The sequence below is a fragment of the Barbus barbus genome (assembly GCF_936440315.1).
Source record: "Barbus barbus genome assembly, chromosome: 34".
Classification (NCBI taxonomy): Eukaryota; Metazoa; Chordata; class Actinopteri; order Cypriniformes; family Cyprinidae; genus Barbus; species Barbus barbus.
This window is the reverse complement of record NC_136762.1, coordinates 2,744,293-2,760,838: the sequence shown is the minus strand read 5'-3', so window position 1 is coordinate 2,760,838 and position 16,546 is coordinate 2,744,293. Positions and strand designations below refer to the sequence as shown.

At 36.4% G+C, this 16,546-nt stretch overlaps 1 protein-coding gene across 1 annotated transcript in view; it reads right to left on the bottom strand.

The window, feature by feature from the left end:
• dync2h1 (dynein cytoplasmic 2 heavy chain 1) overlaps positions 1-16,546 on the bottom strand; it is a gene marked incomplete at its 5' end in the record, with an annotated part of 100,916 nt that overhangs the window by 61,100 nt on the left and 23,270 nt on the right. Inside the window, 14 exons of the mRNA XM_079392548.1 lie at positions 964-1,228; positions 2,990-3,189; positions 3,288-3,397; positions 4,100-4,323; positions 4,459-4,641; positions 6,711-6,893; positions 7,762-7,967; positions 11,375-11,519; positions 11,614-11,727; positions 12,150-12,262; positions 12,347-12,464; positions 14,533-14,665; positions 14,744-15,126; positions 16,149-16,319. Of these exons, the coding sequence (XP_079248674.1) occupies positions 964-1,228; positions 2,990-3,189; positions 3,288-3,397; positions 4,100-4,323; positions 4,459-4,641; positions 6,711-6,893; positions 7,762-7,967; positions 11,375-11,519; positions 11,614-11,727; positions 12,150-12,262; positions 12,347-12,464; positions 14,533-14,665; positions 14,744-15,126; positions 16,149-16,319 (2,548 nt within the window). The remainder of the gene's footprint in view (positions 1-963; positions 1,229-2,989; positions 3,190-3,287; positions 3,398-4,099; positions 4,324-4,458; positions 4,642-6,710; positions 6,894-7,761; positions 7,968-11,374; positions 11,520-11,613; positions 11,728-12,149; positions 12,263-12,346; positions 12,465-14,532; positions 14,666-14,743; positions 15,127-16,148; positions 16,320-16,546) is intronic.

Genomic DNA, 16,546 nt, shown 5'->3' with positions numbered 1-16,546 from the left:
AGGCAAACAGAAATCTCAATTAAACTTACTTGAATGTATTTGGTGTTTGTTATCTGAATGTTTTGTGTGTGTGTTTTGAGTGTACTAATGCATGTTTTAATGTGCCTATTTGTTGTTTGTCAGGTATTTTTGCTGTATTGTGTTGTATAAGCATGTATGTGGTGTATGTGTCTGATCATCATTTGATAAAAGGACCATCTTCCCAAACTTGCGATGAGAAGCGCTAATAAACTTGCTGTTGTCAACAAAACAAAGATTTAATGACTGTCTGCGCACCCAAATAAACACTTGTTTTTTTCACATTTGAACATTATTGTAAAATTTTAAACACTAGGTTTTTATTTTACAGTGAAATTACAAATAACATTACAAATATTTCTTATTTTGTTTAATATTAATATATGTATTTAGCAACAATACCAATAATAATAATATATTTCATTTATTTTATATTATTTATTTATTTATTATTTTATATAAATTATTATTATTATTATATACATTTTATTTATTAGATGTATAAAAAATGTATTTAATTTAAAATTTTATTATTATTATTTATCTGTTTTAATGTGTGTATTTGTTGTTTGTAAAGCTTTTTACTGTTTGTTCTGTGTGTAAACGTATTTAACGCATGTCATTGTGTGTATTCAGTGCTTGTTTAGTGTGTTAATGTGTATATTTGGTGTTTTTTTATATGTTAATGTGTACATATGTTGTTTATAAAGTGCAATGTGGGTATTTAGAGTCATTACGTATGTTAATGTGAATTTGGTATTCATTAGGCATGGTAATGCATGCATCTAGTGTTTGATTAACATGTTAATGTGTGTATCTGTTTTTATTTATGCTAATGTGTGTATTTGTTGTTTCTAAAGTGTAATGCATTATATATCGTTTGTTTCGTATGTTAACGTGTATTTAACATTCATTGAGCATGTTAATATGTGTATTTGTCCTCACCCTGTGGCTCTCGCACCACCTGTCGTGCGGAGGACGTCAGCACCCCGTCGGACCACTCTCGCGTGTCCATGTCGATGTGGCCCAGGAGCTGCTGCCGTGGCATGGCTTTGGGGTTCATGGTGTACTGTTTGACCACACGGCCCATCCTGCCCAGCGCCGCCCGCAGCATCCTCCACAGAGTGGACTTCCCCGCCCCGCTGGGCCCGACCACCACCACACCCATCCGCTGCCGCAGCTGCTCGTACAGCTCCAGAGCCTTCTTCATCTACACACACATGCATTTCAATATTGCATTGCTGTAGCTCAAGCAGTACAGCATGCATTCACTTCCCAGGCAATGCATGAATTGATAAGGTGTATGTCTTGAAATCGATTTGGATAAAAGTATCTGTCAAATGCATAAATGTAAATAAATATATGACAGTTGTTGGCTTGGGTATAGTATGTAGGGTGCATAGGCAGCACAGTTATTACAGTTAACTAAAAATTTCATTACTTTAAAACTGCAGTCCGTAACTTTGTTTGGTTAAAAATGATCCGAAATCAATATTTGAGCAAGTACATAACCAGATAGTGTTCAAAACTATCACCTTACTTTAGCCCGATTCACAACAGTTATCTTATAATAATGTTTTCTAATTTGAGTGGAACAGGTAGGTTTTTGCCGGGAAATTCGAACATGCTACCGCGTCATTACGTCACGTCTGTAAACATAAAGAAGTTGTCCCGGGTACAAGGCTATCGCATGTGAGGATCCTGCAGGTGGCGGATTGTTTATAGCCTTTTCTCACAGCAGCTGGAATAATTACATTTATCATTTTGATGGCGGATTGTAATTCAGAAAGTTTATGAATGTGTTTATGAAACACATGTGACTGAAATTAAATTATTCCAGATTACAGATAGCCTGGGATTACACCGGATTTGTATTTTAAAGAGAACCAGTTCGAAGGAAGAATAATTTGCTTTTTGGGTTAAAAGAATTTGTTAATATGAAATTCTAATTTTCTCAATCAAAATGGCGCCGCTGTGTTCGGACACTGTTCAGGCCGTACCTACATTTCACTGCTGCTTATACTCTGTATAATTGTGTATGTGACAAATAAATCTTGAATCTTGAATGGTATGACAATTAGAGATTAGACTGTACAGAAATCGAAATCTACACAAACAGAGATGGCGACAAAGAGGCAAAACTTACAGACTGCAGCTTTAAATAAAATAGATGTTAACTGAAATAAAATGTGATGCAATATTTCTATTATTTCAGCAAATTGCCAATGCAGCATTTTGCGTTTTCATTTAGTTTAACTGTTTGAACTAAAATAACAATCTAAAACTGAAATACAATTAATAAAATAAATTAAATAAATCTGAACTTATTTATTAAATTAATTAAAACCTGTATTAAAAATACATAAATAATTAATAAAACTATATAGATATGTTCATAAATAAATTTTTTTTTAAAAATGACAAGCTTACAATAACATTTTTAGACGTTTAACTTAAATTACAAAAAAATGACAAAAATATCCTTATTTAAAGTATATATATAAAAAACCTATAACAGTATCTCAATAACTACACTAACATACACCCTCATAATGCTATTATAATGGGATTTTGGCAACATTGCAAATAAAGTTTACCTAAATACAATGCTTTGATCAAACTAATGTGATTAAGCTCATAATCATAGTAAATAATCACAATAAAGTCATGTAAACAACTTAATCACAAGTGCTTGGACGTAAATGGATGCTGTGTGTTGTTCACACAACTTCACGAATGAATTCTGTGACTTTAATCTAAAGTTTTCCCTTCACTCCGAATTGCTAAAAAATCACCAGACTTTTTAGCGAATAATCAAAATAATGAAAACTGCATGTAAATGAGAGTGAAGAGGTTTGCTTGTGTAATGTAAACATTTACTGTCCTTACACTGCTTATTGGAAATAATCACATTATTGGCGCACATATAAACATAGATTATGTTGTTAAAATAGCACTGATAGGCAGGTACCTGACTGGGTATGATCTCCAGCCGTGCCTCCTCATAAACAGCCAGCAGAGCGGATTTGAGCGCCTCGTACTCCACGTCCTTAAAGTCGACTGCAGGAAACACGTCTCTGACCAGGGCGTCAAACCTTGAGCTGTCGGCAAACGTCAGCTTGGACATGGTGTTTAACCTCAAGGCCTGAACCACTAACCCGCTCTCCTTCACTACAGACAGACAGACAGACAGAATACGGAGGTGAATTGATTCCAGACAGTTGATTGATCAAGTTCAAGTGATATTGATTCCAATGAGATTGTGTTACAGGGGTTGTTGCTTTGTCTCTGTAACTGCAGTAAACTCCCACAGCCTCTCAGTACCGTCTTTAGAGCACGTAAACCCCAATCATAGTGCTGCTGCGGCGTCAACAGCTCCCTGCACACAAACACACACTTATTCACATGAAAGATGAGCACAGACACACAGGAACAGTCCTAGGGTCAGTGGATATTTGGGGATAGACCAAGAAAAATAGATTTATAAATAAAATAGTGTAAAATTTAAATTACAATGTATATATAAAATTATATAAGCACAGCTGTTCAAAAGTTTGGGGTTGGTAAATATTTTTGTCTTTTTTTATAAAAAAGTTGCGCTTACCATGGCTGCATCTATTTGACCAAAAATATTATAATAAATATTATAATAATTTCAAATAACTGTTTTCTATGTGAAATTAATATATTGTAAAATATAATTTATTTCTGTGATCAAAGCTGAATTTTCAGCATCATTTCTCCAGTCTTCAGTGTCACATGATCCTTCAGAAATCATTCTATTATTCTGATTTGCTGCTCAAGAAACATTTATGATTATTATCAATGTTGAAAACAGTTGTGCTGCTGAATATTTTTGTGGAAACTGATAGATTTTTATTTTTCAGGATTCACAGATGAAGAGAAAGTTCAAAAGAACAGCATTTACTGGAAATCTTTTGTAGCATTAAAGATGTCTTTACTGTCAGCTTAATATAGCCATGCTAATTAAAAATATTAATTTCTTTAACCCCATTCTTTTGAACAGTACTGTATAAATAAAAAAGTTGGTCAGGCCTTACACACAGTCTCTAGTCACTACCTGGCCAGATTGAATATAGCGACCAATTTTCGTCCGAGTGTGTTTCCTTCTTTAAAGCCCTCTGAGTACAGGATGACCTCAGCGATGAGCTCGTTATCGGGACTCGTCATAGCAACCGGTCGGAAGAGCTGCTTCAGATTATCCGGCAGTTTCTGCCGTCCTCCGTACCCTTTACCCGCTGGGTTCAGAGTAATAAAGACGCCTGAATTTGGGTCCAACTCCACCTGAAAACACACACAACACAGAGTCTTCCCTCTGCACCATAACATTCAAATCTAATAAACTCTTTTGTTTTGGTGGGTGTTTTTACGCCTAGTTGGCAGCTTGCTAGGTTTTTGCACAGAGCTGAAGCGTTTCACCTCTTTGTTGAGCAGCTGGCAGGTGGTCCGGTGGTTCTTCAGTGAGTTCTGGATGGCTTGTATCTGCATGGAGACGGCAGAGAGCACGGCCTCTTCCAGACGATTGAACTCATCAAAACAACCCCACGCTCCACACTTCACCAGCCCCACAAAGATCCGGCCCATGGACTTCACATCTATACCCTAAAACACAGAGATATCAGACACTTTCACACATGAAACCTCTTTAACTGCTGTAAAAATTATCTGACAGTATTGGTACCACATCTGGTACCATATCTGTTACACACAGTAACATGGAGCTTAATGCATTTTTGCTAAAGATATTTTTTTTGCATGAAGATAATAAAGAATACTTTTCATTTTTTAACATACATAATCAATCTGATTTACATGCATTTTGTCAACGGATCCTGTGAACACACGACCTATAAATAAAAGGCTTATTGCGAAAAAGTCTGAGGTCAGAAAAAAAAAAAAAAAAAAAAAATCAACAAGGACGCATTTAAATGATTAAAATGACAGTAAAAACAAGTATAATGTTACAAAATATTTCTATTTCAAATATATTCTATTCTTTCAAACTTTCAATTCATCTATGAATCCTGACAAATAAAAAGTATCTCTGTTTCCACAAAAATATTGGGCAACACAACTGTTTTCAAAATGTGTCTTGAGCAGTAAATCAGTATATTAGAATGATTTCTGAAGATCATGTGACACTGAAGACTGGAGTAATGATGCTGAAAATTCAGCTTTGATCACAGAAATAAATTACATTTTAAAATATATTACAATAGAAAACATTTATTTTAAACAGCAATAATATTTCACTGTTTTTAAAAAAGAAATGCAGCCTTGGTGGGCAGAAGAGACTACGTTCGAAAACATTAATAATCTTACTAGTGCTGTCAATCGATTAAATTTTTTTTACAAATTAATCACACATTTTTCTGAAATTAATCGCGATTAATCCAACCTAACATTAAAGTTTTTAAATATACTTTTATATTGCAATAATTTCACATTCAATCTTCAAATTAATGTACAAACAACATAAAGACAGTATATTTTTAATATTTGTTTAATGGCATCTTTATTTTTATGACTGACGGCCAGTATCACTGATAACAATTAATAGAATTTTCCCTATAAAAATGTTTCCCCCTAATATTTAACCATTGACTATAGCCATTCAACTTTACATTATAATTAAGAGCTATCAATTTTAATATTTATTAGACTTTAAAAATAACTTCTAATTTAAGTGAACTTAAATAATCTTTACATAAACCCATTTTAATAAATGTTGGGTACCTGTGCCCCTCAGCAGAAATATACAGAAATTGAGTTATCAAACACTAAATTCTAAACTAAATACAGATGAATCCTTAAAACTATAAAAGTTATTGATTTCCTCTTTTTTCTTTTGTTCTTGATGAACAGACATCACAGCAGCTGGTTAGTAGGTTGTTTTTGGCTTCTATTTCTTTAAGAGCTGCCGCTACTGAACATGACGCGGATCTGACACGCATCGTATTTTCTCTCAACTCTACCTTTTCTGACCCACTTCAGTCTCTTCTAACGAGCTGATGAGTTGACTTGAGTATGTTAGATGGGGGAGACAGTGCTAGGATGCTCCAGGACTGTTTTGAAAACCATTTCAGAGACATGTTCTTAATGTAACTCATAGGCTATATAACATATTACATGCATGCAGTTTTATGGCAGCTTTTTGGTAATTTCATGACTGAACTGATCACGACATTGCATGCTCGTAGTTTCTGTCACGATTTAATATGAAATGATACAGGCTATGCGCGCACCGGCACCTTTGTGCGTGTATTAAAGAGCACGTGCTGCGAGCAAAGTACAATTTCCATGCTCGTTTGACTCGCGCCTGACGCTGAAGTGAAGTTGAAGCGTGCGTCTGAAACATCTCCTGTTTGATGTAATCATAAAGACGTTCTGCGACTGAATAAATGCACTTCTTGTCAAGAAAAAAGAGACAGAATTAGCAGTTATGAGTGGGGTGGCCAACCCTAGGCCCCGCCCCTGCGTTAACGGCGTTAAATTATTAAATTGTTAAAAAATTTATTGCCTGCGTTAACACGCTAATTTTAACAGCACTAAATCTTACACATTCCAAACATTTGTGTACCAACAGACCATAAAAGATCTGGTATATTGATTTCCATTGAGACCCACAGGGACTGAAGGTGGAGTGTTTTTTATTTATTATGTGTGTGTACCTCATCACAGTTGAAGACCAGCACCTGCCTTCCGAACAGTCCTCCCAGGGCTTTGACAGACTCGGTCTTACCGGTTCCTGCGGGGCCATAGGGATTCCCGCCCAAACCCATTTTCATGGCCTGTGTCAGTGTCAGATAGCACTTATCTGTCAGGGGTGTGTGAACCAATTTAGGAGCATTACCCTGAGAGAAAGAGAGAGAGAGAGAGAGAGAGAGAGAGAGAGTCAGTCTCTGTACAGCAGCCGAGGATCCGTTTCTATCATATGAGACTGAACAGCATCCTTTGTGGTCCCCAAGCGGTAAATACACAACAGTAATGTGTCCAGTGTAAGTCTACAGGCATGCAACAAAATCAGCATGTACATTACAGTTCAAATGTTTGGGGTTGGTAAAAAAAAATGTTTTTCAAGAAAACTGACTTTTATTCAGCAAGGATGCATTCAATTGGTCAAAAGTGACAGTAACGACATTTATAATGTTACAAACATTTGAAATAAATGCTGTTCTTTTGAACTTTCTATTCATCGGTGAATCCTGAAAAATAAAATATATCACAGTTTCCACAAAAATATTCAGCACAACTGTCTTCAACATTGATAATAATCAGAAATGCTTCTTGAGCAGTAAAATCAGTATATTAGCATGATTTCTGAAGGATCATGTGACACTGAAGACTGGAGTAATGATGCTGAAAATACAGCTTTGATCAGAGGAACAAATTACGTTATATATTCACACAGAAAACAGCTATTTTGAATTGTAATGATATTTTACAATATTACTGTTTTAACAGGACTTTGTTTTAATCAAATAAATGCAGTCTTGGTGAGCAGAAGAGCAGAAAAACATTAAACAAATCAATAAACAAATCCAACCCAAACTTTTGGTGCACCAACGTCAACAGTGCAAAAAAAAAAAGAAAATAAATAAAATCATGCTACTTCTTTACTTTCCACTGTTTGAGCATCCAGTCACATTATATCATTAATATTCATGAACCAGTTTTGTGAATTTAAGGCACTGTCTGATTGTACACTACTGAGCTGATCACCTGATACTCATAAGTGTAGCTGAACTCCGCGTCCACCATCTGTATGGAGCAGCGCTGGTCTGTGTTCAGGTAGAATCGCAGCTGTTTCTTCCAGATCCAGTCGTCGGTGCTGTGAATCTGAGCATCTCTCAGTCTCTGAACCACTGAGATGTTGTGGATCACGTCCAGAATCAGAGCCTTCAGTTTCAACTGCAGAACTCTTGATTCTACAAGACAAAACCATCAGACCCACATTAACGGCTAATAAAAGCTGAAGCTGAACGCTGAAGTTTGATAGTGTTAGGGTTTGTTCAAAGCAAGCAGTACTAATAATGAATAAATCCTCAAAAACGCACACACACACACACTTGAAGTACAGATTAGACTGGGAGCAGGGGTGGAGAGCACATAATGTGTTTTTATCAAACAGAGGCGTATAAAGAACAGGCTGGAAGTGTTTGTAATGGACAATTTCCACCCTGCAGCAGCAGTTTCTCCAGGGTGATGAATATAAGGAGAATTAGCCATAATCACTGTTAACAGTGAGACTCATCAGAAGCTCCATTTACTTGAATTTATGGTAAATCGCAGTGAATAAACCCCTGAGCTCATAAATGGAGTAAAGAGCTTTATGGATATTCACGTCGCTGCATTCATTTGATTAACCTGACAATTAGCGAACGCTGTAAATATGCAGCCAGAAATGAAAGGCTTCATTCTGAATCGCCTGCAGTCTGAAAAAACACTGAAATTCACATTAAAGAAATTAAAAACACAAAGCAGTGTCATTGAAACACACATACACATTTACCAGTTCAAAACGAGGACAGAGCATTTATTATAATTATAATGAATACCAATGATAGTAATTATTTATTCTTTTTGAGGACATCCTTAAAGGAATTTTTTGTCAAATTTACCTCACTGCTGGGGACCTTTGTCAGGAAATTGTGTATAATAATTATTTATTCATATAATTCATTTATACAATATAATAATTAATCATTTATTAATAACATAATATAAGAATTCATCATTTGTGTGAGTGAGTGCGTGTTAGGACTGTCAAAATGGCTGAAAAACTAAATATGAATTTTGTACTTAAATATTATCAATATTTGAATTATATTCACATTTAAAATGCATAATTTCAGATAGGGTGAAAAAAGGGATCATGTGATGTGATTTCAAGTTTTCCTTTCTCTTTGGAGTGTTACAAGCTGTTTGTGCATAGATAAGATCCCTGAAGTTGCAAAGACTAAAGTCTCAAAACCAAAGAGATATTCTTTATCAAAGTTAAGACTCTGCTACGCCCCCTAAAACGGCTCATTCAAACACGCCCCCACATCTCTACGTCACGATGTGGAAATATCTGCCAAATGTTCACGCAAAGAGAGAAGGTGTGTTTTCAGTAACCGCAGTAGTGTTGATGGAGCGGTGTCAGGGAGATGCTGTGTGTTTCTGTGCGAAAGCAAAAGCACTTTATTTGGCCGAAAGTAGATGCAATTGGTAATCATTAAATTACTTACAACAGAACAGCAATGCATTTTATGGACGACTGTTTCGTGAACCTAGGAGAGGAGGTAATTCTGACTTTGCTCTGACAATCTGACGCTTCTGAATCAGCGACTGTAAGTAGGCTATGTTTTGGTATTAGTTGAAGTATTTGCTATTGACTGTTCAAATGCGGAGTTTTGCACGTCGTGTGTGCGTGTGAAAAGGAGACACGGTCACACAACCGCGGCTTGTGTGCAAATACATACAAGCATCATCACTGTGTCGGTCACGTGACTCTGTTCCCCTTTCAGGCTTGAACTGATGGTAAAACTAAGGACACTATTAACTGTCTTTACATTTATTTTGAAAGCTGAAGCTCGTGATTATGGAAAGTGGCGTTACATTTCCGACGCGTGCTTGTGGTGTTCGGCCAATCACAATGCACTGGGTCAGTTGGCCAATCAGAGCAGACTGTGCTTGTCGGAAGGACAAACACAGTGAGAGAGAGGCGGGGCATAGAGGACCAACAATAATATACAGTATTTGAAAAAGTTTTTTGAACATTAAAGCATGCCAACATATTCTGTTACACCAAATAAAAAATGGCTTTTCTCCCGAGGCCACAAGAGGGTGCATCATTCAAAGCAATACAATAACATGACTGTGAAAAAAGTGCATAATGTTTAAAATAATGTTTATAAACTAATTAAGTTGCTTAAACAACTATAAGGCAAGGCAAGGCAAGTTTATTTATATAGCACATTTCATACACAGTGGTAATTCAAAGTGCTTTACATAAAAGGAAGTGAAATAGTCATTAAAATAATCATCACAGCAATAAAAACAAGGAATTAAAAATAATAATAATCACAACAATTTAAAACAAACATTAAAACTCTTCCGCACTAAGTGAAAACTCCTTCTAAAGCACCTAACTATTCCACTACTTCAGCCCCTACTTACTTTGACCATCATAAACCAGACAAATAGAACTCAGTCCTACTTTCAACTGATTAACCAATAAACTTGCCTTTCTTCGCCCACATTCTCTTTACCTTCACAGTACTTACTTTAACCTTCTGTTTAAACTTTTAAAATGATATAAAAATTGATTTAAAATTCATTTAAAACAGTTAAGGATAGAAAATGATTACACATAAAATTCAGTGCAGTCAGTTCGGACATATAGCACAGTGCTCATTCAACAAATGCACAGCTAAACAGATGAGTTTTGAGTCTTGATTTAAATGTGGCTAATGTTTTAGCACATCTGATCTCTTCTGGAAGCTGGTTCCAGCTGCGGGCCGCATAATAGCTAAAAGCAGACTCCCCTTGTTTTGTGTGAACCCTTGGTATTTTTAACTGACTCGATCCTAATGATCTGAGTGGTCTGTTAGGTTTATATTCAGTGAGCATATCTGCAATATATTTAGGTCCTAGGCCATTGAGTGATTTATAAACGAGTAAAAGAACTTTAAAATCAATCCTAAATGTAACTGGAAGCCAGTGTAAGGACCTGAGGACTGGTGTGATATGCTCAGATTTATAACTATAACTATAAACAAAACCGCATCATATAGTGCAAACAAAGGGCTGAAAACCAATCACACAGAGTACTTCTTTCATTTAAAAACATGAGCTGCAGTGTGATGGGGGAAAAAATGTGCCACAAAGTCTTGAGATATGTTTTTTCAAAGTTGAACTTGCATAAAATTTTTATGCGAGACACGAGTGCAACGTTGATAGATATCCCTGTAGAAAATGCACGAAATATGCGGCTTGGTTTCAGTTTTGATGTAAACAAGATCTTCTCCACATTGATGGTCTCTTTTTCCGCAATATTTTTAATGAACAATGCAACAATGCGCTCTCGTGCGCCACTGATAAGGCTGCCTTACAGTCTATGGGCTGCCTTAACGCACACCTAAAATTCAAATGCAACGTTTTGAATATTTTTATTTGACAGCCCTAGTGTGTGTATTATAATTCAAATTAATTAAATATTCAAATTATATTTAATTTATCCTCTCCTCAAACGATAATTAAAAAACACACAAGTAACAGCAAATATTAAAGGTGTTATAAATATTACTATGATACAATTTAAAGTCACACACACAGTCAGGTGTTGGTGTACCTGCAGTGTCGTCCATGCTGGTGTCTACGCTGGTGTAGCTCTCCAGTTTGGCGGTGAGCTCCAGCTCCAGCTGATGGAGGTTCTGCTGTCGGATGGCGTTCTCCACATCCGCTGTGAACTGGATCTGCTCTGCCAGGCACAGAATCTGGAAACAGAGTCACTCCACAGTCACTTCAGATGAACCGCAGAGACCCATGGGTGTTTCTGAAGAGACGTGCACGTGTGTGTGTGTGTGTTACCTGAGAAGGGAAGCGCGTTGGATCCACGTTTCCTTTCTTTCCAGCATTCACACACTCACACAGATGATGTTTCAGAGTGTTTTGCATCTCCGTGGAGAGAGCGCTCAGCCAAACCTGACAAACCAACAAATTTAAAGGAATATTAAATATATTTATATACAGTATATTTTTTATTAAAATAATTACCATTTATAGATATTAGATATGTTATTCTTTCATATTTAATATTATTTTAATTTTGTGGGTTGGTATCAGGTTTTACATACAGTATAGTTAATTATATTTATTTTAAAATAATTATTTAAATATTAAAGAATTAAATATAAAACATTTATAAATTAAATGTTTTAAATATAAAATATATATGTTTTATATATAAAATATATAAATATATCTCAAACCTGATACCAACCCAAAAAATTTAAGGAATGTTAAAACAGCATGTCACACCATAAGCCCTAATCATGAGACAAATTAAAAATACAGACTAATGAACTACGTCGATGTACACTGAGACTGCATGTCAGAGATCTGACCTCCACGTCGTTGGAGATGCTGATGGTGTTCTGGAGCGGCACCGTCTCGCCCTCCAGTGATTTCATGGCTGTGATACTCTGAAAACTCTGATCAAACTCCACACTGCTGATGCCTTCAACACACAATCATCCCACGTCTATATGCATCTGCTTGTGTGATAACTGAGAACAGGTGTGTGTGTGTGTGTGTGTGTTACCTGCAAAGAGTTTCTTCAGGTGTGTGTGTATGACAGTAGGGCTTGTGGCCTGTCCGAGAATCTCCAGTAGATCGTCGTCTCCAATGAAGTAAAACCGAGGAAACGCAGAACGCTTCTCCTGCAGGAGTTAAAATTTTCATGAAAATCTCATTAAATTTTTTTAAATATTAATTAAATAAATATAAATTATATAATAAACAACATATTATATATATATATAACTTTATAGTTTCGAAGTCGTCGTTGTAGAATTATAAAGGATTTCCGGGAGACGCGTGTGTCGCGTTCTTTAACGTTCCGCCTGGAAACAAAGATGCCTTGACGCCAAACCCCCTCACGAAAGAAGAAAGCCATTGTGTTTACAACTGTTAAAGGTGCAATAGGTGATTGTCTTCAGAAACATTTTTCGTTATTCTGGTTGAAAGTCTCTTCACATCCTGATAGCAATCATTAAGTTAAGTGGTCTAAACGTATTTATCTGTATTTATATATTCTGTGGAAGGTGTAGGGCCAAGAAATGTTTGTCCAATCAAAACATTCGGTCCGAGCATTTTAATTGGCTTTCCTACCTGCCTGTCAATGTATGTATTTGCATACCTCTGCGCACCCAGTTCGCACAGACACGACACGTCATCAGCGCGTTCACGCACACTGTGCAGACAGAGCAAGAATGGCAGGCAAACATTAACAACCCAATCTTCCTTCCTGGTATTATAGTACTTTTACTAACTGTACTATAAAGTTTTCTCACTGTTGAATGACACATGATGTAGCCCAGCGGTTCCCAATTGCAGTCCTTGCACCCCCTGCTCGTGTATATTTTGCATGTTTCGCTTAGTTAACAGACCTGATTCAGATAACCAGCTCGTTGGAAGAGAGCTACGTTCATGAACTGTCCCGATTGACATGCCGCCTACATAGTGTTCACTGCTCCCTACTCCCTGAGCAGGGGAAATCCGTTGAAGTTTATTCCACTTCGGAACATTCATTCATTCATTCATGGATTTACGCTGCGCAGCGTCTTCACACAGATGAAACTTACTAGAGAAATGTGAAGTGTGACATAATATACCTCTATAGATAAATACAATTAAAATTCACGTCTCGCACACTTTAATGCCCTTTGAATGGAACATATACACTCGCTTTGAACTGGAATCATGGTGGAATATCTGGTGATGTCCACTTCGCAGGGCACTTATGACTTACAGAACAACCGTCGAACGTGATAAGATATACATATGAAATGTGCAGAGCGGGGAGGGCTATTATAGTAATTTAATATTGTCTCTGGTAGTCTGCTCTTTGAGCGTATGTGCGTTCAGGGGGCGTGGCTTTGGAAGACGATTGCAGGGAGGGTGGGACGTTCGCTTTCAGTGCTATCAGGCTAAAGTTAGCATTTTCCGAGATCTCCTACTGCACCTTTAAGACAAACGCTTATCAGGATCAAAGTTCCCAGACCTTCAGCCGTCAGTCTGAAGGTCTGGCTACGCAAGACTACTTTCACTCCAGAGATATGTCAGGAGGAATTTGAGATCTTTTAATATTAATAATAGATACATTTGTGTCCCTATCAGTAGACAACATTGCTTTACGTTATTTACACGAGAGAAAGAAACCCATCTATTTTCATGCATTTTGATATCAAACCAAGGAAGAGTGGTTGTTAGTAAAGGACAAATAGAATTCAAAACATAAAATACATTTTATATTATAAATCAATGTTTTTATTATATTGATTATATTTATTTAGAATTCTTTATTACATAAATAGTCATATGTGACCCTGGAGCACAAAACCAGTCTTAAGTCGATGTATTTGTAGCAATAGCCCAAAAAATTATCGATTTTTCTTTTATGCTAAAAATCATTAGGATATTAAGTAAAGATCATGTTCCATGAAGATATTTTGTAAATTTCTTACCTTAAATATATCCAAACTTAATTTTTGATTAGTAATTTGCATTGCTAAGGACTTCATTTGAACAACTTTAAAGGTGATTTTCTCAATTTTTTTGCACCCTCAGATTCCAGATTTTCAAATAAATGTATGTCGGCCAAATATTGTTCTATTCTAACAAACCATACATCAATGATAAGATTATTTATTCATTTTGAAAAATTTACACTTAAGACTGGTTTTGTGGTCCAGGGTCACATATTATATATTTAAATATAAGCTTCACCTCCAGGAATTCATTGAGGGATTTCTGGCAGCGCTGTAACTGGTCCAGGATGGTGACGAGGGAGTTTCTGATTCCAGCTCGAGTGGTGAGAGACGTGACCCTGCAGTCCCTCTGAACGTCTGACATGATGGCCCTACACACACAGACACGGGTGAGTGATTCTAAAGTCATCTCTCACTTCTGTCCCAGCATCCTCTCCCTCCCCGCTCACCTGAAATCCTGGTCCACCCTCTGAAAGCGGGCCTGTTCCCGCGGCAATGCCCCACGCCCAAATATGGGCTCGAGGTAGACCCACTTCCTCTGGATGGTGTTGAGGTTCTGGAGGTACTCGTCGAGGTCGGCCAGCCGAGTTTCCCACAGCGACACTTTGTCCTGGAAGCGAAGGTAATAGGGCGAGTCTTTGAGCGACTGCAGCAGGCAGCGGTTGTCGCCCACCTGGTTGACCATGTCCCTCCAGTCCTTGATGACGCGCAGAGAGCCGCCCTGACTGTCCGTGTAGTCGGTCAGGGTGAAACACGCACCGGCGCCCCACAGCTCCAGCTCCCGAAGAGCCTCTCGGATGGTGACCTCAGCCTGAGCGCGACTGTTCAGATCCTGAAACCATTAATGTGAGTGTTTATGACCTAGATCATGTTTAAGGGGACAAACTGCAGAAAAATGCTAGTAGAGTTAATAATGGCATGGTTTAATGTTTGGTTGACCAATCAGCGGAAAGCGGCGTTTTATTCCCGCCCACACGAAGAGATTGAAAATTCAAGTTATTTTTTCATTTTCTAGCACTGAACGTAAAACGTAAAATCAAGCATAATTCTTGTTTTTCTGTTGTTGTTTTTTTTTTTTATTGAAAAACGAAAAAAGAACCGTTTTCTTATTTTTCTGTTTTTAATATTCAATTTAAAATCGAATGAACGGAAGATACCCTGATTATTACCACACTGCAAAAATGTTCTTACTTAGAAATTATTTTCTAAGCACTTGCAGAAATCGCTCAATGAATTCTTAGAGATAAACATATATTTCATTTCATATAATATACATTTAATATAACTAAAACTATATATTATACTATTATTAGTAATATTATTAAAATATCTCTACCTACTCACATATTTATAGTAAAATTTAAAATAAACAAAAAAAATAACAGAAACATAAAATGTTATTTTGTATTAATTATTTAAACTACTAATGTATAAATAAATAATAAATAAAGAAAAAAAATCTAAATTAAGTGCGTTAATGCATAAAACGAGCAAATATCTGCCAATGGGATAAGAAAATATAAACTTGTTTTCCCTTTGGCAGATATTTTTTTCTTGTTTTAAGCTTAAACTCACTTCTTCAGAAAACAATATTAAATATCTTATTAGTATTTTTAGTATATTATTAATAGTATTAGTAATTTTGCTTGTATCTTGACTTAAGGATGTTTAGATATTTGCACTGAAAAACAAGACAAAAATACTAATTCAAATCATTTTTTGCAGTGTGGTCATGTCTGTTAAGAACAAAAACTTGACACGGTAAAGAATCAACTGAACTGAATAACACAATACAAAACTACACAAAATACTAAATAACACCTGAGGTGTGTGTAAGTGTGTGTGTGTTTGTACCTTGAGCTCCAGGGCTTTGTCGATGATGTTGTCGGCCACTCGCAGCAGGTCTCTGAACTGCAGTCTCTCTAGCGTGGTTCCTCTGGGCAGAGAGACGAGCCGGAACAGATCCAGCCAGTGTTCCTGAGAGAGGTGCTCACCTCGCACGTACTTCAGCACTGGAACCACGGCCTAAAACACACAGCTTCATCCTTAACACACCTGTCTTACGCCCAGCCACAAGTACATACAACTAATAAAGTAGCAATAATTGAACAATAATCATAAGTCAAATCATTTTAAGTAGTTAAATACAAATTTACACTTTTGAAAAACTAGTTAGCTATTAATAAGCTATTTTTATTTATATATTTTAATTCATTTTTATAATTAAAAATGTTTCTAAAAATTATTAATTA